The sequence below is a fragment of the Danio rerio genome, chromosome 13 (genome assembly GCF_052040795.2).
Source record: "Danio rerio strain M-AB ecotype USA chromosome 13, GRCz13ab, whole genome shotgun sequence".
NCBI lineage: Eukaryota > Metazoa > Chordata > Actinopteri > Cypriniformes > Danionidae > Danio > Danio rerio.
In genome coordinates, this window is record NC_141033.1 from 40,677,490 (window position 1) to 40,702,841 (window position 25,352).

At 33.8% G+C, this 25,352-nt stretch overlaps 1 protein-coding gene across 5 annotated transcripts in view; it reads right to left on the reverse strand.

The window, feature by feature from the left end:
• eys (EGF-like photoreceptor maintenance factor) overlaps positions 1-25,352 on the reverse strand; it is a 531,033-nt gene that overhangs the window by 381,936 nt on the left and 123,745 nt on the right. For all 5 annotated transcript variants that reach the window (NM_001442782.1, XM_087277984.1, XM_087277990.1 and 2 more), the window contains 4 exon segments: positions 3,032-3,191; positions 9,374-9,488; positions 20,034-20,149; positions 22,811-23,013. In NM_001442782.1, the coding sequence (NP_001429711.1) occupies positions 3,032-3,191; positions 9,374-9,488; positions 20,034-20,149; positions 22,811-23,013 (594 nt within the window).

Below are 25,352 nucleotides of genomic sequence, written 5' to 3' on the forward strand. Positions count from 1 at the left end.
TTTGAAAATAATTTAGTCTGAACTCATAAGCCGCTACTCCATTTCTTTGATTGAATACAACAGTAATATTATGAAATATTATTTATATTTAAATCATCTGTTTTACATTGTCATTTAGTCAATGGACTCAAAATGGAAAGTTCAGCATCATCACTCCAGTGTTCAGTGTCATAATGCTTCAAGAGGCTTCAGAAATAATTCTGATTAGCAGTTTTGCCGGTTTATTATTAGTACTTTTTTGACCCTTTAACCTTTTTAATCAATTTATTTGGTTTAGTTGTGTTCCTGATACTAAGCAAATTTTGAGTTCCAATGATAACACATGGACAAAAGGTCAACCAGACAGTTACAATGCCAGTTAAAGGGTCAAAAATGGACCAAAAAGAAGTTTATTTTTCTGATTTATACATTTATAACAGCATTTATTAGAAATAATTGTAACATAATACATGTTTTAAATATCAAGCTTAATCAATTTCATTGGTGTTCTAAAACATTAAAAGTGTTTTAAAAAGGAAATACATATTTTTGAATGGTAATTATATGAAAATAATCGGAAATCATTCTTACACCTACCTGTTCTACCTACACAATGTGGTGCCACGACACAATAAAAGTTATATAAGTTTTGTCCTAATTTTCTGCAACAGCGACACACAAAATGTCTATTTCCACAATGTCGCAGCAAAACAACAGCATAACTAAGACATTTATCTCCTCAGGTACAGATTATGTGCTTTATTCAGTGAATGCTTTATTCTAAAATGCTATCAAAATTGGTACAAGTTTGATTACCATTTTTTGTGGCATTTATTGCCATACTTCTGAAAGCAGCAGCAGATAGTTTACCTCAGATCGTGAAAAATAAAATAGCAAAAGGTTTGAAAATGTAATTCAGAACTGTTAAAACATCAGTCACTCATATAGCCACCCTATAAACTTTTAATAAATGTTAAATATGTCAAATATGCATTAATTTGATTCTAGCCCTTACCATTTCTTTGGGAGTGCATTGGCTGATATTTAAATGAATAGATGGTATTTAAATGTTTATGCCGTGTTGCATCATGCTTAGGACAGACAGACAAATTGCTTGTTGTTGTTGTTGTTGTAGTTAGGACAAGTCAAGCAGCAAATCAGCATAGTGGAACATTTCCCAAGGATTATTTGACACTGAGGACCAAAGTGATGATGTTGAAAGTAATAAAAAGAAAAAATAATAATGTACAGTTGAATTCAGAATTATTAGCCCCTGTTTATTTTTCCCCAATTTCTGTTTAACAGAGAGAAGATTTTATCAACACATAATAGTTTTAATAACTCCTTTCTAATAACTGATTTATTTTATCTTTGCCATGATGACAGTAAATAATATTTGACTAGATATTTTCAAGACACTTCTATACAGCTTAAAAAGACATTTTAATGCTTAGCTAGGACAATTAGGTTAACTACGCCGGTTAGGGTAACTAGGCAAGTTATTGTATAATGATGGTTTGTTCTGTAGACTAGAGGAAAAAAAATAGCTTAAAGGGGCTAATAATTTTTACCTTAAAATTGTTTTTGAAAAAATTAAAAACTACTTTTATTCTAGCCAAAATAAAACAAATAAGACTTTCTTCAGTAGAAAAAAAAATATTATCAGACATATTGTGAAAATGTCCTTACTCATTTAAACATCTTTTGGGAAATATTTAAATATATATTTTTAAATTAATTGAAGGGAAGGCTAACAATTCTAACTTCATATATATATATATATATATATATATATATATATATATATATATATATATATATATATATATATATATATATAGATGCATATACTAAATACTGCATATATAAATAATAGCATATTACATATAGAAAAGTTATTTTAAACAGAAAATAGATTTCACAAAATTATTGTTTCTTTATCAAATAAAAGAGTCCAAGATAATTTTCTCAACAACAACAACAAAAAAAAAACATATCGATCCCAAACTTTTGATCAGCATTGTAGATTTTAACTTAGTTTTTGTAATGCCCACACTGTTATGTGTATATATTATAGAAAAAAAAATGTGTGAAAATAAATATTAACACTCATTTACAGCGCACCGCATAAATGACTACACCCCATTTAAAAAAATATATATATTTTTATCCATTCTTGAATGTAGATTTTTGTGCATTAAAAAAAACAGGTATTCAAACAGATGTATTTATAAAATTAATATTTATAATATTTAAGTCATTAAACACATTTATATATAAAAAGATTATACATTTAAAAACTCATGCAAAATATAGCAAAAATATTACAAACTACCATTTTTTTCCATTCTCTTGATTTTTCCTCTATTTAAAAGTTGTATTCAATATTTTTCCCTAAAACCTAAATTTGGCTGTACTCATTTTTTTTTTCCGTTATTGTAAGTTGTTTTTTTTTAGATTAGCTCCATGCAGCTTTGGCTTCTGTAGCCAAATTAAATTCAGATTAAGCTAATGCATATGCACAAATATTGTCTGGAATTCTATATAAAATATTAATTTAAAAGACAGATTTGTGAGGGGTGTTCTTATTTATGCTGAGCACTTTATAGTCGTTACATTTGTGATAATGAACCATTCTTATTAAGTGCACTATAATGACTGATAATAAAATAGAATAATTTAAATATTGATAACTATATTTGAGTCAATTTGTACTTATTCTCCTTAGGTTTCTGTTTTTTTTTTACTATATATAGAGAAAACAGAAAGCTCAGAAAACAAGTACATCTGGTAGCAGACAGAAATATGTTCTATGCAATATTCAGCATGTCACGGATAAAGCTGATATTTAAGATAACATTCTCTGCTCTCCAGCATTGCATGAAAACGTGACAATAATTCTGCTCTCCAACTCTACTGCAAAAAATAAATAAATAAATAAATAAAACCCAAGTATAGCTTTAAAAAGCATCTTCTTCCAAAGCCCAGCGCAAACTTAAACATAAATCAGGAAAACATATTGTAGAGTTTGTTGATATAGTTTTCTTTTAACCTGTGTATCCAGGGAGACAGGTGCACATATAATGCGGGGGTGCAGTCGTCTGACTCATACTGATGCAAGTAGCTCCGTTCAAGCATCTGTTTGGATAGGCTAAGCATGCGTTCTCCAAGTACTGACAAAACTCCCCCGTCCATCCTGGTGCACAGAGACACTGCAGGGGGGAAAGAAAGAAAAAACCAAAACAAAACAATGATCTAGCAATTAACCCTAATTATTAGAAAAATCTATCAGCAACATACTAAACGCACCTAACAATCACATGCGTTTATAATTTCAACTCCTGCTGTTCCTGCGGTTTCTTTAAGAGTGTTTTCAAGCTTTTGATGAAAAGGTAATTACACTTTTTAATCCCCTGTGTTGCTGCCTACAAAGTAAAGTTCTACTAAACATCCTTAAATCAAAAATCTTAGCCAATTAATTCCTTGGTGATTCTAAGAATCATTACTCCGAAGGCAATTATGGAGTTTAAGAAGATTAAGGGGGAAAGGAAGTTTAAGAAAAGACTAAATGTTGCTGATGACCAACATATTTTTTTTTTCACCAATTTGCTAATGAAGAAATGTGGCCTGTTTCCTGGACTATGTCAACGTTTTAATTAAGGATGACAGTGATGGGAAATTAAACAACCAGATGTCTCTAAACAGCATGTTAACCAAATAAGCTGAGCTCTCAGAATAACGGATGTTTACATTTAGAATAGAAACTTTAGCAGAGAGATAAAAAAAAAAAAACTACTCTAAAATTCCAGTGTGCAACAGTAGCTGTGCAGTTTTCAAACTTCAGGTTATTTAAAAGAAAAGCAAATATATTTTCAGCCGTAAAGTCTTCAAGAAAACATTTTTAGCTCAGCTCACTGTAACATAACACAGCAAAGTTTCATTTCATCTTTCAGAGTTAATGCTGACACACTCAAAAACTATTTTCCTTCATTCAAAGAAGGTATATATATATATATATATATATATATATATATATATATATATATATATATATATATATATATATATATATATATATATATGAGCATATATTATTTTCTGGCTCCATTTTCTTTTTCATTGTATACCTATAAAATACACATTTAAATATTCATATTGGTTTCTCAGTACTGGGTTGCAGGCGGAAAGGCCATATGCCAGAGTATAGTTGAGGGTTCAATCCACTGTGCCGACCCCCGAAAAATCAGGCACTAAGCTGATGGAAAATCAATTAATGAATATTTCTGTTAGCAACATTGTTGGACCATGAATGAAAACAATGAAAATATTATATATATATATATATTTATAGAGTTGCATCCAGACGTTTACATACAAAAATATAAAAAGGGCGGGGTTAATATATTTTATTAAACTATTATCATTTATTAAACTATTAGAATTATCATATTTTATCCATAACCTGCAGAATAGAAACATGGTTTTTAACTTATTATATATATATATATATATATATATATATATATATATATATATATATATATATATATATATATATATATATATATATATATATACTTAATATTTAATAGTTACAAGAAAACATAAGCCTTTCAATTTTTTTTTTAAATTATTGATTGTGACCCCTGGGGTTATTATGCTAGATTAACATCACAGCAATAGCGTTAGTTGCAGCAGATTGTTTTTATGGTACAATGTTAAACGTTGACACCTTTATGGCACTCACATACGTTAAAAATAAAGACCACAGCTGAACAAGGAGAACGATCTCCAAGTGGCTCCAAGTCTCCAAAATGAAACCAAGAATAGTCTTGTGTTATAAACATTGTGCTCAACATTCTTATTAAGTGAAAATAATATTAAATATAACAAATGAATAATGGTTATAAAAAAATAGATGGTTGTTACACTGTCACACTTTTTTGTGTCATCATTAAGCTTGTTTATATAGTTCCTATTGTTGTGTGTGCACCATTGTGTGCGATATTTGTATGCTTATAACCACCTCCGAGCATAGAAGGGGGAGCGAGTCACATGGACGTGACGCACAGAACCGTCAAGATTTTTTACACTCTGTTGAAGTCTGTGAAAAAAACACACCTGAGCAATGCATGTGACTTCATTCTTCACATGAGAGTCATCTTTAGGTTGCTGCTAAGCGGCTTGCACTGCCTTTCTATCCATCCCTTTCTTCATGTGTTCAATACTTTTTCCTGTGTGATTTTATTTTATAAAACATAACTTTATTTATAAACCTTTTAGGTGAACTGTTAATCCAGGATCAATCATAGGTCATTCAACTCAACCTCACTTGAGAAATATTTTACAGTACGTCAAAATGGCACATATTTTACATGACTCTGACAGATCTTTTTTGATAGATCAATTTCGATTGTTTAACAAACTGCGTAAATCAATTCATATGAAGCTCATACTTTAGAGCACTTGATAACAGAAACAGATGCGACTTCATCAGCTGACAGTAATAGAACTGTGACACATCAGTCAAAGCGCAGATCTGTTGATGGGAGTGACGGAAAGATGATATTGAAATAGAAGAGGATGGTTAAAACCTTGAGACACAAGCATAAATCAAGGATGCTATAATGGGACTGTGAGGCTGAGAACTCTTAGAAATTAATATATGTGCATTAGCCGCTGGGGCGGGGAAAATTTTCGGTGGGATGTTGGGATGATTATTTGTCATGTCATGGCTGTATTTGCATTGCTATTTTGGGTGGGAAATCAAAGGGAACGCAATCTGACTACCATATATGGGTCAAAGCCAAAAACAGATTTTTGCCTCATAAATTAGAAAGTGTCTAATTCCTTTTTTTCATGATTTTATTGTGGTCATCTGAAGATGTTTTCAGGATAATGAAGATCCTCTAAATGACAGTTCTATTAAAAACTTGAAAAAAAAGGCATCTGTGCTTCATCAGTACAAAAGTTCAATTTCCTTAAAGTATGTATACTGATATTTTTTCCTCAATAACGTTCCAAAAAACGCTATGTTTTCAAACATTTATATACATTTTTAAAGAACACAACCCCAATGTTTTAACTTCAGAAGAGAAATTAAACAAATAAATAAACAAAATTTTGATATTTTATTTGACAGAAAGACAGACAAATTTCCCCCAAAAATATTTAATTTTCCTTCAGTTTAATCTCTCATTTATAAGAGGTCACCACAGCGGAATGAATCACCAAATATTCCAGCATATGTTTTACTCAGCAGATGCCCCAGCAAGCATTTTTTAAAAATTTTTTATAAGATTTCTAATAGATGTCTAGACAGTCGTCTTGGCTAAAACAAGGCTAAATTTGGGCTGTCAGTGAAAATCTAATAGACATTTAAGAATAGGTCAAAACTAGACTAGTCATCAAATATTTAGAAATGAAGTACTACACATATAAAGTCTGTCTAATCTGTCTACTTGATGACTAGTCTAGCTTTGGGCTATTCTTAGTAGTCTATAGACTGATTTCACGCGGGCGCCATTTAAAAAGCGAAATTGAGGCTGCAGTAGGAAGAAACCCAGATGTATTGCCTGAGTCACAGGAATGTTCTGTACCTGGCTATATATCTTATCAGAGAAGAAAAAGTAACACAAATGTATCATTTCACTGCCTGCCGAGTAACTCGAAGGTCCATTCTGAATGGATAGTGAAAATAAAAAGGGATATCAAACCTCACTTTTAGCTAAGTTTAAGGAAATTGCACTAGTTAGCTCACGTTTTCTTTCCCAAACACACGTTTTAGATGCCATTTACTCAAGATAATAAACTGATTATTCAACTTTATAAGATCTCTCATGACACTAAAATTTATGACACTGATACTGAAATTGTCAATTTCTCACTAACATTTTAGCACTCTTGAACACAACACCGCTAAATTGCCATAGTATTCATCAGTCCTCAATGACTCAAAAGACTGTGATTGGCCGTTTGTGTTTGCACAGTTTTTACAGTCATTGGTGTGTACTGTAAGCAGTGAACTATCACGACCAATCACAGTCATTTCTGTTGAACACTGGTGAATAATATGACAAATCAAGAACACACTCAGCGGCGCTTAAATGTTTTTTTTTTAAACTTCAATAGACAACACTATTAAAGACAACAGGAGGATGTGTGATACAGATGACTGCATTGTTTTATCGTTCACTGGGTTACATAGGCTAAAGCAGGAAGACGTCCTCCCTGTGTTTATCTGGTGCCAAAAACTAAAGTGTATTACTCTTAAAGAGAGTGTGATTTTGTTTGATGCCTATTATGGTTTTGTTTAAGTTAAACTTAACTGAGTGATTCTAAAGTGATGTTTACACCATATCTGAACTTTAAAATCACGGCAACAGCTGGAAGTTTGTAGTCCACAGCATACTGTTGCAATGTTTACAGTGCAGATCTTATACTTTCAGGTTTCATCCCACCGCAGCCTCGCTTTCGTGCTTTAAAATGGCAGATGCGTGAAATAATTTTAATTATTTAACAGGCACAATGATCTTTAATCAACAGTAGAACTGTAAATAAACCAGAGCTAGCCACAAGAGCTAATTTTCATCTGCCAGATTTTAAAAGGCAACCCAAAATCAAAAACCACATCATCACAAATACAATACCAGTAAAGTTACATACGGCAAAAGGATAAATAAGTATAATTTCCTAAAATAATAATTTCTTAAATAATAAGGATTTTTTAAAATGCTAGACAAAAGAATGATACATGGTTACAAACTTGATTTGCTTTTAGCCATTTCTTTAACTTGTATTTAAATGTTGAATAATTTGTAACACCCCTCAAATCAATAGGAAGTGTGTTCCAGAAATGACTGGCTCTAACTGAAAGTCTGACCATGCAAAAGTTGTACGCCTAAACTGCACAGCACAGTCTCCTCTGGTAATATAATGTGTTCCTTGACAATTATTATCATTCTTCTTGTGTGTCGAAAACTCGCATAATGGAGGTGGAGCATATCCATTCAAATTTTGAACATCATACAAGCATCAGCCAAATATTTCATATTATCAAAGCTTAATAAATAGTATTTTTGTATTATATTGCAATGATGACACCTAATAAATTTCTGATCAAACACTTTAAGTGTCTGTTTATAAAGTGATTCAACCTATTTTTAAAACTGGTGTGTGACCAATTAGTAAGACAATATGTAATATGAGAAAAAATCATAGAGAGTATAAAAGGTTTTGCTGCTTCACAAGTCAAGTAAGGTCGCATATGCCTGAAGTTGGCCAGATTAAATTTAACAATTTTAGTGACCTTCTTGGCATGCTTTTGGAATGTCAATTGTGAATCTAAAATTAGACCTAAATATTTAAAATCGAAGACAACCTTGAGTTTTTCCCCTTTAACAAATACATCAGGATGATGGGTAACTGTCAATGATTGTGAGAAAAACATACAAACTGTTTTACTTATATTCAAATTAAGATATAAATCATACAACCAATCAGAGACATGAACCAATGCCACGGTTAAATAAGTGTATTAGATTTTCACTGACAGGCCAAGTTTAGCCTTGTTTTAGCCAAGCTGTCTATTTTTAATGTCTATTAGATGTCTATTAAATACAAAATGGTTCGCTGGGGGCCTTCCAGCTGCAATTAAGTACTGGGAAACACCCCTACACACTCATTCACACATTCTTACACTATGGCCGATTTAGTTTTTTTCAATTCACTTATAGGCAAGTTTATTTATAAAGCAAATTTCGTAAACAGTGGTAATTCAAACTGCTTTACATCAACAGGAATAAAAGAAGTAAAAGTAAATAAAATAAAAATAAATAATAAAAATGATTAAAAACAGATTAAAATGTGTTAAAAAAGGTTATAAAAAATGAAAAAGAAGAGAAAAACATAATAGTCTGATCTGTTGGATGTAGCACAGAGATCATTTAATAAAGGCACAGCTAAACAGATGTGTTTTTAGTCTTGAGTTGAATGTATCTAATGTTGGAGCACATCTAATCATTTCTGAAAGCTGATTGCAGAAGCCAGGGGCATAGTAGCTGAAGGCCGATTCCCCCTGCTTTGACTGATCTCCTGGAATTTCAAGTTTATATGATCCTAAATATCTGAGTGATCTGTTTGGTTTGTATTCAGTGAGCATATCTGTAATGTATTAAGGTCCCGGGCCATTTAGTGATTTATAGACAAGTAGTAATACTTTAAAATATATTCTGAATGTAATATATAATTATAGCATATGTCTTTTGAAGGAAACCCACACAAAGACAGGGAGAACATGTAAGCTTCACACAGAAATGCCAAACTGGCCCAGCCGGGACTCAAACCAGCTGTTATCATACATAATATTAACCATCGCAAAAATTAGGTTACTTACATTATATCCTCCAACTCGGTTGAGACACAGTCCCTCATTCAGGCAGTTAATATTGAGCAGCTTGCAGAAGTCAATTATTTCTTCACAGTTCTTCCCAGAAAAACCTTGCCGGCATCTACAAGTACATGACATTTAACTTTAGCCACGTATGAAAAAAAATTGATTGCTAAAAAAAGGTCCAACAGTAACCACCAGCATTGGATATGATTAAATGCAGACACTACTGCTGTTTTTACATGCCACTCATGTGTCATAAAGACATTTTTTGGAGTATTACAGGATCCTTAAAGTTAATGCATGTCAAGAATGTCTGTTAAAACTTCAACCTCTAGCACATATGCTTAAAAAATAATAATCCTCTTGTTTCCTTGACCTTAGTTAGATCTCTGCCTTCCTTCTGCTATGATAAGACTTCAATGATATTATTCTGTCGCACAAAGGCAAGACCACTCAATTATTAACACAGACTCCCAGGTGACCAACTGCTATTGCTTTTATCTGCCCTTCTCTTTACACACACACACACACACACACACACACACACACACACACACACACACACACACACACACACACACACACATTTCTCAATTCATAATTAAATTTTCCCTTCACAATCCCTATCTTATCTTGTTTGTCATTAGTCAGAAGGGCCATCAAATGTATCGATTCAAGTGATCTTTGTTAATAATAACAATATAAAATTTAGAAAGATGAACAGAAGCAAAAGAAGTCATAGCTGTGAATCCGCTTTATAAAAAAGGCAAAACTCATGATGACTCGGATTCCCTCATTATCAGCAGGAAGCAAAAATCTGTCACAGGCTTAATGTTCAACCTCACAATTCGAAAGAAAATGGAAAAAAATCTCCTTTTATACAGACATTCCTATCACTGGCCTGTGTAATCAGTATAATGAGAAAAAAAGTACAACTGCAGCAAGCATAAGGTCCAATATAGATAAGATATAAGCTAATAAACTCATTTTTACAAGATTTTTTTTTATTAATGGACAATTATGTAATGTTAGTTAACATATTTACTAACATTAAGTATGACTAATCTTATAAAGCGTTGACTAATGTATTATTAAAATCCAATGGTATGCTTGTTAACAATAGTTAATGCACTGAGTTAAAAGCAACGGACATCATTCAACTTAACAATAACTTAGATGAATTAGTACCATAATAAATGAAAAATTGTATTGTAATGTGTATTTATATAGCGCATTTATTGTGTATGGCCTTACACTCAAAGCGCTTCACATTCATAAGGGGGGATTCTCTACACCACCACCAGTGTGCAGCATCCACTTGGATGATGCAACGGCAGCCACAGGACAACGGCGCCAGTGTGCTTACCACAAACCAGCTATATTGGGAGAGTGAAAAGACAGTGATAGAGTCAATTCGGTGGATAGGGATGATTGGGAGGCCATAGTTGTAAGTGGCGATTGAGAGACTTTGGCCAGGACACATGGGTTACACCCCTACTCCTTACGAGAAATGCCATGGGATTTTCAAAAATCACAGATAGTCAGGATCTTGGTTTAAAGTCTCATCCAAACGACGGCGCCCACTGACAGATTAGTGTCCCCTTCACTTTCTACTGGGGCATTAGGACTCACACAGACCACAGGTTGAGCGCCCCCAGCTGGCCTCACTAACACCATTTTAATTGTTTATATTAGTTGATACATTAATTACATTAATGAACTATAGTATTAAAGTGTTTCCATTTATTTTTCTAAACCCGTTTACAAAAAGAACAAGATGTGTAAAAAAATTACCTTATATTTACAGGCTTATAATTACAGGCTTATAATTGCATTACTTTTACAGTAAGGTACTGTATGTAAGTTCACAGTAAATTACTGTGAGATGCTTCATAATTATTCTGTAAACATTTTTAAATATCAAAAAGTGCCTGTATTAGCATAAAAGTTGGTGTATAAATTTTTGTTGAATACAATATTAATAGTTTGAATTTCTATAATCAATGTGCAAAAGATATAGCCATTTTACAGTAAATTGCTGTAATTATGATGCCTTCCTTAATGTCACAATAAAATTCTGAATATGTAAAACTTAACAGTTAAACCTTGTAAAGTGACAACAATGTAGTTTACTTTGAAAAATTACAGTAACGTTGTGAAATTCTGGGAATGTATTACAGTGTGTATAGCAGACAGTGGGGTTGGGCGGTGTCGACCAATATGGCATCATACAATGTCTAATGTGAAACATTGTGATAGACGATGGCATCATCGTTGTAGGCAGCGGTGAATTCATTATTTATGAATAATTAATTAATTTATACCAAATTAATTATTGTAGCCTACCGTTTTAACTTCCTGACTCGTATGGTCTTTGTTTTACCCATAACCAAATCATAAATAAATTAAGATAAGTTACACACAAATTACCACCTGTTAATCCCTTTTATTCGCAGGACTCTGGCATGACTAGGCAGAGTGATCTGTGTCACTATAATGGCATTGACAAACTTGGTTGGTAAAAAAGGTGCACAATCAAAAGTAACCAACCAAAGTATCTGAGGTTTTCAGTAAAATGTCAAGCGTTGTGATGTCTGTTGGCCATTGACGTTGGACGATGGCATCGTCTATCAACCCAACCCTAGTAGACAGCTTTTTTTTTTTTTTAACGGCAGAAACAAAGATCATTCTTTTCATTTACATTCACAAATTACAATTCAGAAGTACTTGTTTGTTTTTTACAGTGAAAAGCTCTTCTAAAGCATTTGCTTGCAGCACCACAGTCAGTGGTTGGCACGAATCAAAACTCTTATGGCCAGCAGCACACATCTGAAGAGGATTAACCAGCAGAAATAATCTATAAATTATCCAATTTTTTTCGTATTTGGCTGATAGCAAAGCATTGAATATTAGCATTGATCTGCTGATACCAAATGGCGGCCAAAATTCAGTAGATCAAAGTTGTCCTAAAACTATTGAACAACATTCATTGCTGTTTTAGGAGAATTTTGAAAAACATTTTTGATTCACTTCAAATGTTGACTACTGTTTTGTTTCTCAAACACGGTACCAGAGGACCACCTACACTGCATGTTTTGGATGGCTACTCTTTCTGTCCCTCCCATCACAGGTCCTTCAGTCTCTGTTAATGAGCTGATGATCTGAGTCAAGAGTGTTAAGGCGACATGGAAAATGCGCAGAGATGGTGGTCCTCCAGGACCTTGGTTGAGAAACACAAGACTACTGTAATTTACTGTGCATGACCTTGCTGGCCACCGAGTAACTCACAGATCACTTCTGCAGAACGTCAAAACACTCGACTGCTTTGTTTAGATTTTAGTAACAATAACTTTGACTTTTATCCAGTTTGTGGTTTCATTGTAAAGTTTCACAAGCTAATTTAGAGAGGAGCACGTGATATGACTGATCGCAGCTGGTCTCTTATCTATAATCACTAGTTAGCTAATCAGATTAATCCAAAAACTCACTATAAGTAGCCCGACTAGAACTCCTTCCTTATCCTCATTTTCAGAAGAAACCCCCATCCATTCCATCTCCCCCTTTCCTTCTTTACCAAGGGGAGCTCTCGAGAACTACTTGATCTCTTACTCCCCTTACATGCTCATTGACTAGGCAGGAGCCCTGGGCACAATTATCTCAGAGCACAGGGTTCTCTCCCGGACAGCATACCAAACCTGCTATTATTATCATCAAGCAATATCTAAGTGTGATCTCTTGAATTATTTGTAACATTGGAAGCGATGACATCGACTTGCATTTTACTACAAAGACACCATTTTCACACGCAAGTAACATCGTAAACAATGTAAACAACAGGTCTCTGGCAGAAATTGTGACATAAACAAATAAATAACCATTTATAATTCAACAATATTGGTGTCGTTGGACAATGTGTTTGATAGGATGTTGTTCTGTGAACTCTTACCTTTCAAAGTGTACCATAACTTACAGCAATGAATGCATGCGTGTCTTGTTATTACCATGATACTTACTCCATATCTAATAAGTGTGTTCTGTACAACTTTACAAAAAATGTACACACATTTAGCAAGTACATTCTAAAATCTTTCCATTGAAAAACACTTAGCTACAATTGCTGCTTGAGGGCTGTAGCTTTAGATGGTAGTGTGTATAGTTTTTCAAGATTTCTCGTGTCCTTTTTGATGTAATCTATTCATAAACATCGACATGTTCAAAAACAGCACCCCAGTGCATCCACATCCTGACGCAGGCTAAAACATCGCAAATTCATTGTGAAATCCCGTTGACTATTTACATTTCTTCAATAAAAAAAACGTCATAAACAATTTTTTTTATTCATTTCGAATAGCAAGGAAATGTGTACACTGGTGACCAGTCAAAGTTGGGAGGAAAACTACTGTTCATCCACAAACAGGTCCACATATTAAGGTCTGGGTAGATTATATGGGATAAAATCTGTTCTTTTAACACGTTGAATGCAGGAGCAATAGACGGGAATAAATATCTGAGACTTTGACAAGCTGCCAAATTATAATGGCAAGGCAACTGGGTCAGAGTATCTCTGAAGCAATAAAACTTTGCTCCTGGTCAGCAGTGGTGAGAATTTACCAATGGTGGTCCAAGGAACGACGAACAACAAGCCAGTGACAGGATGTTGGGCAATTGAGACTCATTAACTCGCAGTAGTCAATAAAAGCTCTCCCATATGGTCTGAGCCAACAAAAGGTCTACTATGGCACAAGTCACACACAATTGTAATGATGCTCATGGGAGAAATTTGTCACATGAACACACGTCCCTGTTTGAGAGTGCCTGCAATGGCCACACAAGCATCAAAACTGGAACTTGGAGCAGTGGATGAAAGTTGCCTGGTCTAACGAGTAGGGCTGTCAATATGGCTAAAACCTCAATCCCAATTTCTTTCCTAAATAAGCAAAATTCAAATAATATTATAATTCTAAAGGCAATAATTAATATTACATAAAAAAATTACCCAAAATATTTTAAAGTTCTTTAAATGTCCAGAAAATTGCTATGTAAATGTAAGGAATTATTAATTTTATAATAATTATTATTATACTACTGTTATTATTATTATTATTATTATTATTATTATTATACTATATATATATATATATATATATATATATATATATATATATATATATATATATAAATATATGTATGTGTGTGTGTGTGTGTGTGTGTGTGTGTATATATGTAGCCTGTTTTGAGAATGTTTTTTTTTTCTCGCATTTTTAGTGAGGGACTTTGAAAGAGCCATCATCCTTGCTTTGTTAACAGGGGGAGGGAGCTCTCAGATTTTACCTAAAATATCTTCATTTGTGTTATGAAGACAAACAAGGCCTCACCTTTAACAAAGGTGATTTGTAAGAATGTGATGGCGAGTAATAAATAACATAACTTTAAAAAGAACTAAACCTTAAATTAGTTTTTACTCATTTAATTATCTAAATATAAACCTGAACCTCATTTTTACTGGACCTGCATGGTGAGATTTGCTGCTAACAGCAGGGGCAGAAGTTAAAAACTGAACTGTCAAGCCGGACACATTCTGCTTCAACAGTGACATTCACAAAGTGTTTGTTTCTTTTTCTCGGTCAGGGTGTACTAGATGGGATATTTGTAAAATAAACAGGCATTCAAATGTTTTCCGTATACAAAAATACTTAACATTCAATAGATTATATAATGTTTAAATCGGTGCCAGAAAGAATATACTATAGTATTTTAATATCAACAAAGTGGTCTATTTACAGTATATGAATTTTGTTTGATGAACACAACATAATACAACATTAAAAGCGTTTCTACTGTTATAAAATCATGGATTTGGGAGGATTAGGGGAACTGAAGGTGTCAGAAAACATGAAAAACACGCTATCGTTGCCTGGCCAATCATGAAATAGCTGTCTTACCATCAGAACTCATGCAGCCGCTCTGGAAAAGCTGCACTGACTGAGCTGTACTGACAGAGTTGCTATTCAAAGGCATACGTCACAGTAACGTGGCACTGGTGTGGTCTTATGTCACACACATTTTCTAGCTGACATGCACTGCTTCAAGTCCGATGCACCCCATACAGCTAAACACAAGCAACAAATGGGTTAACACCACTATTTAACATCATGCATCTTGGATCAATATTGGGAACAAACCATAAATACCAATAGGAGCAAGACTTGGAGTCATTTGACATTGACATGAAAGCAGACCACCAATCTCTGTGATAGAATGCACTGAAGTATAATTCACAATAAGACAAGGAACACAGCATTTAAACAGTTTGTTTTACTATAGAATTTGTATTTAAGCATGAAAAATGTCTTCAAACTTTCCAAGCATAATCATTTCTTAAGATTGTGATTGTCATCTAGTGGCTATGACCAATGATTTAATATTACACAAATAATAGTAGACTAAAATTTAAACTTAACATTACTTTATTATGAATTAATGATGAGTTAAAGCATGTGCTAATGAAGAACTACCTTTAATCACAAAAGTCACATTGGTTTATTTGTGAATATTGGCTACCTTAATTATTTGTTACTTTAAATACACTTTAGTTTTAGCTAAATGTAACTTACATGAACTCATGACATGTTAATGTATCATCTTTGTGTCATGACTTTACTTGGAGGGGTGCATTATAATTAACTTATTCTCAGGGCCGGCCCGTGGCATAGGCAGTATAGGCAAATGCTAAGGGCGCTGTACATCCAGGGGGCGCCAGAAATGAGCGGGGGTAAGTTGGTTTTGTTTTCAATATTCCTGACACACATTCAGTGATAGATGGCAATAACTCAAAAACCTCTTAGCCTAAAAAGATCTAAAGTGTGTTTCCTACAATAAGACAAAGCTGCTTATGTTTCACAGCTGTCTTTTTCTTTTTTTTCGCTCGATATTACGAGCACTGCTCCGTTTAGCCTGGGATATGCGTTTAGCCGGGAGAGCTAAGCTCACGCGGAGTGGAGCTCTCTGTAAGGGACCGTCGGAAAAGTGCTTCTTTTTTTTTTCTTTTTTTTTTCGCTCTATTCTGCTTGTTTTATTTTAAACACAACTAATTTTCTCTTAAATGAGCACAACAGTTACTAAAGTAGTCGAATGCTTTATTCATTCATTCATTCATTATAGATCTGTGCATTCTAACATTAACACCTCTGTTATTAAACAAAACACAATGAGAGATTCATTTGCTGCTCTTCACTAAATAGCAAATACAATTAAAAGTGAAATAGATTTTATAGCTTTATTTAATTTCTGTATAGGCCATTGATTTTAATAGGTTAAACCTTTTATTTTATTGACACCATTTTCTATTGTTTGCTATATATTCTATCATTTGAAGCTATTTGTTGTCCCATATTTTAACATCCCAACGTTGATAGATATGACATAACATTGCTAATCATTAAATAGCTATAGTGCTATCTGTTAGTTTTATGTCAGCTAATGTTATGGAAGGGCATGGATGTTTTGGAAAATAGTAACAGTAATGTAACTACCCCATCATTCCTTCCTCAAGCTAATGTGTAAATATTAGATCTATTCAGCAATAATGTTAATTGCATTGGCATATTTATCTGACATTTTCCCAGCTTGTAGTAGTCGATCAAAAAGCTGTTTAGTTTCTTATGACTTCACACTAGCAGTGGAATTTACTGCGATGTGACGGGGCGCCACCTGAAATCTTGCCTAGGGCGCCAAATTGCTTAGGGCCGGGCCTGCTTATTCTTAACTAGTTATGAACTAATACTAAATTAAGGCATGTGCTAATCAAGAACTAATGTTAATTACAACATGAGTCACATGAGTTCATGTGTGAAAAACAGCTACCTTAATTACTTGCTACCTTAAATACACTTTAGTTTTAGCTAAATGTAACAAACATGAACATATGACCTGTTAATGCATCTGTATAATGACTTTACTTGAAGGGTCACATTATAATTAACTCATCTTAATTACTGAAGAACTAATGATGAGTTAAAGAATGTGCTAATCAAGAACTAACTTTAATTACAACATGAGTCACATGAGGTTATGTGTGAAAATGGCAACTTTAGTTACTTGTTACCCTAAAAATACATTTTAGTTTTAGCTAAATGTAACTAACAAGAACTCAGGACCTGGTAATGCATCAACTTTGTGGCATGACTTTACTTGGAGGCACATGTTATCATTATCTCATTTTTAACTACTTATGAACTAATAATGTGTTAGGGCATGTGCTAATCAAGAACTAATTTTAATTACAAACATGAATCACATGAGTTCATGTGTGAATAACGGCTTCCTTAGTTACTTGTAACCTTAAATACACTTTAGTTTTATCTAAATATGCTCTAAATGATCTCATGACCTGCTAATATGTGTCATATTTGTGTCATGACTTTACTCGGAGAGGTACATTATCATTAACTCGTTTACTTAACTACTCATGAACTAATGATGAATTAAGACATGTGCTAATCAAGAACTACCGTTGATTACAACATGCGTCACATGAGTTCATGTGTGAATAATGGCAACCTTCATTATTTGTTACCTTAAATACACTTTAGTTTTGCAACTAATATGAGCTCATGATCTGTTAATGTATCTGTATCATGACTTTACTTGAAGTGGCACATTTTAATTAACTCCTTAACTACTCATGAACTAATGATGAGTTAAGGCATGTGCTATCAAGCGCTAACTTAAATTGCAACAAGTCACAAAAGTCACGTGTAAAACATGTCTAGCTTAATTACTTGTGACTTTAGATACACTTTAGTTTTAGCTAAATGACCTGTAAGTGGCCTGTAAATAAATCCTAAATGACCTCACGACCTGTTAATGTTTGTCATCTTTGTGTCATGACTTTACTTGGAGGGGTACACTATGATTAACTCAGTCTTAACTTCTCATGAACTCCTGTGCTTAAACATTAGGTGCGTTCGACATCATGCGCGTTCGACATCATGCAGCGCTGCGCAGATTGTTAGAAATTTCTCTTAAAGCGGTGCATGCTGGTTAGAAATTTTGTCCGGATTGACGATGCACCAAAGCCACATGACTGTCACATGTGGCATCAAAGTACCACAACAGCACTCCAAGATCAGACAGCAGACTCAGCCAGTGCAGCATCTGAAGAGCGACTGATGGAACTGAGATGACGACAAAGATATTACACAATTGGCCGAGGTTACAGTATGACAACAACCATGTATGTTTGGGGTTTATCATTGAACAACTTCCTATTCAAAAGGTTTAATACAAACAATTCAGTTTCATACCCTCTCTATCTTGTACACATCATGCTTATTAAAAGACTACAAATATTTTACTGCAGAAATCATTTTTGTTAAATAATTTTGTTATAAAGGCTAGATTGTTTGCACAGGTTTATTTTCTACCTTTTTATATACAGACTATTTACTATTCAGCTAATGAACGATTTAAATGATATATTTTAGTAAATAACCTACGATTTATATGAAATATGTATATATATATATATATATATATATATATATATATATATATATATATATATATATATATATATATATATATTTTTTTTTTTTTTTTTTTTTTTTTTTCCCTGTCAGACCATTTGTACACATTTTTAAAAGTAACAATAACCTGCTCTTTCTGGGAAACTTGTACTTAAAGTGTAGCTCACTTATTTTAGGAATGTCCTTTTGTTCAATCTCTTTGGATTAACGTGCTTTTTTTAAAATGCTTTCATTATTCAAAATAATCTTAATCATTGTGTAAGACTTAATCAAAACACCTTGTTTTGGGCTTTTACACTAATATATAATGAAAAGTTTTATTTCTATAAGTCTAAATAAATGTAAAGCCCTTTTAGCATATTCAAACAAGAAGTATTAGCCTAAAGAGTGATGCTCAAACTCCTAAAAGTTGTGCTTATTGCCTTGTATTTGAAAGGCCTATTCATTTGTATGTTCATATTACCCTCTCGTTTCCCCTTATTCATAATTATTCATAATTCCCTTATCGTTTAAAAATGAACTATAGTTTGTAGAGACAGCGTTCTGTTTCATTTATGCTGTAAATCTTTTGTTGTTATAAATAAAAAAAATGATAAAGACGCCGTGTGATCGATCATCGTGACTGCCGCAACTTTGAGCACCTAAGAGTCCAGCTGTCCAGCTTGATGGCTCTGTTTTCAATTCCGCCCCTGCCTGCGCTCGGCTAATCTTGTTGATCACTGGCTGCAGCCATGTTTCATGTCGAACGCACCTATTATTATGTTCATTATGATGTAGACAGAACACTTTTTTATTATGTTTTTTCAATGTAAACAGGGGTATATGAGTAGTTACGGAAGAATTAATGATATCGTGCCTCTCGAGGAAGAGTGATGACATAAACACTAAAAGGTAATGAGTTTGTGTTTGTCACATTTAGCTGAAACTAAAGTGTTAATTAATACATTAACAAACATGTACTAACAAATAAATAAGGTAGCAATTATTCACACGTGAGTCATGTTGCAGTTAAAGTTAGTTCTTGATTAGTGCATGCCTTAACTTATCATTAGTTCCAAATAAAGTAGTTTAATTTACATATTAGTACATCAATATTCCTGCACTGTTATTGTAAAGTGTTACCCAATCACTCTTACCTGCAATGATACTGGCCATTTGGAACTACACAGATGCCACCGTTGAGACAAGGCAAAGTGCCACACACCTCCGCTTGCTCCAAGCATTCTGGGTCTACACAAATGCATGTGGAATTCTGTATAAAAGAAACAGAACACCCCAAGGGAGTTGGTTAGATGTCAAGTGCAGAAAGATGCTGAAATCTAAGCGCACACTAAGGTGAGCTTGAGCATTGTTGTATTTGCATCACCTAACAGTTTTCTACCAAAATACTCCTGGTGCCTGGTAAGAGCTGGGGCTTAGCCCAGGGGATCTGCAAACTCCTATTTCCACTAATCTGAAAGCCAAACATGTAAACGGATAATGTAACCCAGTCAAAAGCAATTATAATGCAGCATAGGGTTTGTTTAGTAGTCTTGATGCCCATTCACACCAAAAACTTTAATGATATAATTCTAAAATTGACCTAAAAATAAAAGTTCACCACCATTATGATAAGGGCACAGAAGAACTGTATTGTTAGAACTGCTTTCAGGATGATTTTTTTCAAACTGACAATAAAAACATTTTCCTTAATCGATCTTTTAAAGGGCGGCATGGTGGCTCAGTGGTTAGCACTCAGCAAGAAGGTCTCTGGTTCGAGCCAGTTGGCATTTCTGTATGGAGTTTGAATGTTCCCCCCATGTTTGCGTGGGATTTCTCTGGGTGCTCCGTTTTACCCCACAGTCCAAAGATATCTGAAATGGGCAAGCAAATCTGGCCATAGAGAGTATGGATGTTTCCCAGCACTGGTTTGCAACTGGAAGGGCATGCGCTGTGTAAAACATATGCTGGAATAATTGGCAGTTTATTCCACTGAGGCGACCTCTGATAAATAAGGGACTAAGACAAAGGAAAATTAATAAATGAATGAGATCTTTTAAAGTTTGAAATCTCTTTTGAGACTATAATAAAAATTTCATTCATTCATTCATTTTCTTGTCGGCTTAGTTCCTTTATTAATCCGGGGTCGCCACAGCGGAATGAACCGCCAACTTATCCAGCAAGTTTTTTTACACAGCGGATGTCCTTCCAGCCGCAACCCATCTCTGGGTAACATCCACACACACTCATACACTATGGACAATTTAGCCAACTCAATTCACCTGTACCGCATGTCTTTGGACTGTGGGGGAAACCAGAGCACCCAGAGGAAACCCACGCGAAGGCAGGGAGAACATGCAAACTCCACACAGAAACGCCAACTGAGCCGAGTTTCAAACCAGCGACCCAGCAACCTTCTTGCTGTGAGGCGACAGCACTACCTACTGCGCCACTGCCTCGCCATTTTTATTATTATTATTATTATTATAACAACAACAACAATATTAATAAAAATAATATTAATTAGTATTATTATTGTTGCTGTTGTTGTTATTATTATTGTTGTAATACTACTACTACTCATAATAATACTAATAATAATAAACAATTATATTTAAAAAATATAATGATAATAATAAAATAATAAAATAATAATTATAATTTATTATATATAAATTAAAATATTATTAATAATAACAATTAATTATTATTATTATTATTATTATTATTATTATTACAACAACAACAACATTAATAAAAAAATAATATTAATTAGTATTATTATTGTTGCTGTTGTTATTATTATTATTGTAATACTACCACTACTACTACTACTACTACTACTACTACTACTACTAATAATAATAATAATAATAATAATAAACAATTACATTTAAAAAATATAACGATAATAATACAATAATAATTATAATTTATAATATATAAATTAAAATATTATTAATAATAATAATTAATTATTATTATTATTATTATTATTATTATTATTAATAATAATAATTGATTTTTTAATTTTAATTAATTATTAGTTTTTTTATATTATTATAATCCCAATAAATCAGGGGAAAAGCATTGAACCACCCAGTACTAAAAAACAAAAAAATAGTAGAACAGACAAGTCATTAGCCTGTTCTGCTCTCCCAACTTGCACTAACCAATCCTGACATCAATAATATTTCTGACTCAGTCATTCAAAGATGAGTAATAGAAGCCGAGAACAATTCCAGATGAAAGTAAAACAGAGACTCCCACTGATATAAGCATTAGTGCAGTTCTGGGGCGGCGTGAAGGATTATTTCATTTTCATACAGATGAGCTCTCTTAGGAGGATGTCTCAGACAGACCAAATCAATGTCAAACAAATCAATTTAATGTGTCTGAGTATGTGTGTGCGTATGTGTGTTAGATAGAGATTAAAGTCTATCTTTACTGTCCATGCTCTAAAATGACTAAGGCACCTCATGAGAATCTACCACAGACAGCCCCATGTGCTGAATTTCACTGCCGAGTAAATGAAGGTCACACAAGACAATTAGTCCGCCACTGGCCCACTTTCTTCCAAATACATCTCTTCATTACAGTAATGGATCATGAACAGCAGACTGTAACTGTAACGATCTGGGGGAACATTTAGAAGTGAACACGACATAAATGCCCCATAGTTCCATTTTTTTTATCCTATACTGAATTTGCAACAGCTTGCTTGAGTCCAATAAAAAAAAATGTTACATATGCCATGGCCATTCTGCTATCAAAACAATTATTAATAGTCATTTTAACCTTCAATCCGAAACAGGCTGATCTGTCATCAAAATTTGCATGTGGCATTTCAAAATTAATTACATCCTCTCAGGCAAAAAAATAAAAAATAAAAAAAATAAATTGCATTAGGAAGAATGCAGAAAAAATGCCTCACAAGTTTGTCCGTGGCACAGGCTTCGTCCAGTTGACATCCGCTAGACTTGCAGTAGCTGTCAGCCTCAGCGGTGGTCTCACAGTTGAGGCCTGTGAAACCCCCTGGGCATGTGCAAACATATCCATTAGCAGTCTCCTCACACCGACCATCATTCCGGCACGGGTTTGAGTCGCAGAACAGCCTCTTCCTCTCACAGTAAGTACCTGCAATGAAAGAATTTATGGAGAATGAATATTAAGTGATTATAATAAATTTGAGCTCAGACACATGCTTCTGTCAGAGTGGTTTTGATTTAGACACTGGGTCTCATTCACTAACTGTATGCATGTTAGGATTTGTGTGTAAAACCATGATGATGAAATCAAGATTCATCAGTAAGTCTGACATTTTTATCTGAGTTTATTACAATGAATTTAGAACTGATTTAAATTGTAAGCATCCTATTACCAAAGGCACAGGTTTTAAACTCAGTTCCTGGAGGGCTGAAGCTCTGCAGTTTAGTCCCAACCAACTCTAATTAAACACACCGGATCAAACTAATCAAGTCCTTCAGTCTTGTTTGAAACCTGCAGGTAAAGCTGCGGTCACATTAGAGTTTGAGCATGCGATATTCTGTCGATCGGTGCTGCGAAAAGGGGCGGGATTAAACAAACTTATTAGACATTTAAAAAAGCGAGCGATTGCTCCATGTTTTAAATTTCTGTCCAGAGAGGTCATGTTTTGATCCTCGATTGGTCTCACGCAGTCAAGTGATGCGATTTGGCAGGTCAGAGTTCACCAAGCTTGAACTTTGCACCGCAGCAATCTGCGAAACTTAACTCATGACCCCGCGTTTCCGGTCTGACGCGTTCGCGTGCGAATTAATGGAATTCTATGGGAGGAAAAGCCCAGTGTGACCGTAGCTTTAGTGTGTTGAGGCAGGGTTGCAAATGCAGGACTGTTTGACAGTTTGACACCCCTGACTTAAGGCAATTCATAAATAGGGATATGAATTATTTAGATGTACCTTTAAAAATGTGCATTCTTCAGTAAATACCAAATTTTTGTGGTCTATATTTATTTTTTTCTACAGTATAAAGAAGCACATTTCCAAGCTTGTACTTCCCATTTTGTTCTAATGTTAATCGACACGTCAGACATTTAAATGGGACCAAAATGAAGCTCCGAAATACTGGTATGTAGGGTTTTCAATAACCATAATCAAAACGCTTGTGTAAATATACCCCCATGATCGGATGCTTTCTTAACTGCAAATTTATGTTGTGAGCTTATTTTGATATGCTCAAACTTTTAACGAGTCCTCTAAATGTATTTCCTGTGACTTTATCAAAGCATTGAATCACATTAACTGTCTTAAATGGTACAGTACAAGTCAACTAGTTAGAAGATTAGCGATAAGTTGTTGGCTGCAGTTTGCTAATCACTGCTGTATTTCTAATGACATAAATAAGTAAAAATTGATCATGTTTAAATGTTCATCAAATATATTAGTAATCTAATTTAAGATCACAGTTCTTTGTAATGTAATGTATTTTTTAATGCCATGTCAGCAACTAAGGCAATTTTCATGGCAAGAACATTTCAATAATAAATATACAATTAAAAAAAAATCAACAAACAAACAAGTGAATACATAAATTTTAAAAGATTTTTAGCGCTAATACGGGATTAAAATTCAAAAAAAGAAAAATTTCTGGTGTCATTTCATAAAAAAAGTATTTTGGAATAATTAAAAGCAGGACAGTCCAGTAAAATATGTTTTACTGTAAGGGGAATTTTGCAGAACAAACATTGAGTACGGGCTTGACCTTTGAGCTAAAAACCATGGGTTATTCTTGTATGCCCAATTTGACATCTGGTAAAAATCACTTGATCAAATCTAGTCTTAAAATGTTTTAAAATTCAGTTTGAGATTTCAGGTTGTATTTCATACAGTAATTTTTTTTTTAATACAACAGACTCCTCTTGCTACTTGTTTAAAATGTAGATATTTCCTATGACTTAATCGAAGCATTGAATCACATGTACTGTACCATATAAAGGTAAGAGACTACTGTAAAAGTCCACTAGTTAGAAGTTTAGCAATAAGTTGTTAGCTGCAGTTTTCAAATCACTGCTGCATTTTTAATGACATTTAAAAAAAATAATAAGTTAAGATGATTCATATGGGGCTGCAGGGTGGCACAATGGGTAGTGCTGACGCCTCACAGCAAGAAGGTCGCTGGTTCGAGCCCTGGCTGGGTCAGTTGGCATTTCTGTGTGGAGTTTGCGTGCTTTCCCCATGTTCATGTGGGTTTCCTCCAGGTGCTCCGGTTTCCCCCACAAGTCCAAGGACATGTGCTACAGGTGAATTGATTAAACTAAATTGGCCGTAGTGTACGATTTTTTTCCCAGTGATGGGTTGCAACCAAGCGGCAACCTCCCGCTCTCCCTCAGGAAGCCAATACGGAAGTAACTAAAACTGCAATTCATCCGAAATTCCGCTAGTCCTGGCCGCTCCTGGCTCCAAAACAGAGCAAATTTCAATTGAGCCCACTGTTAG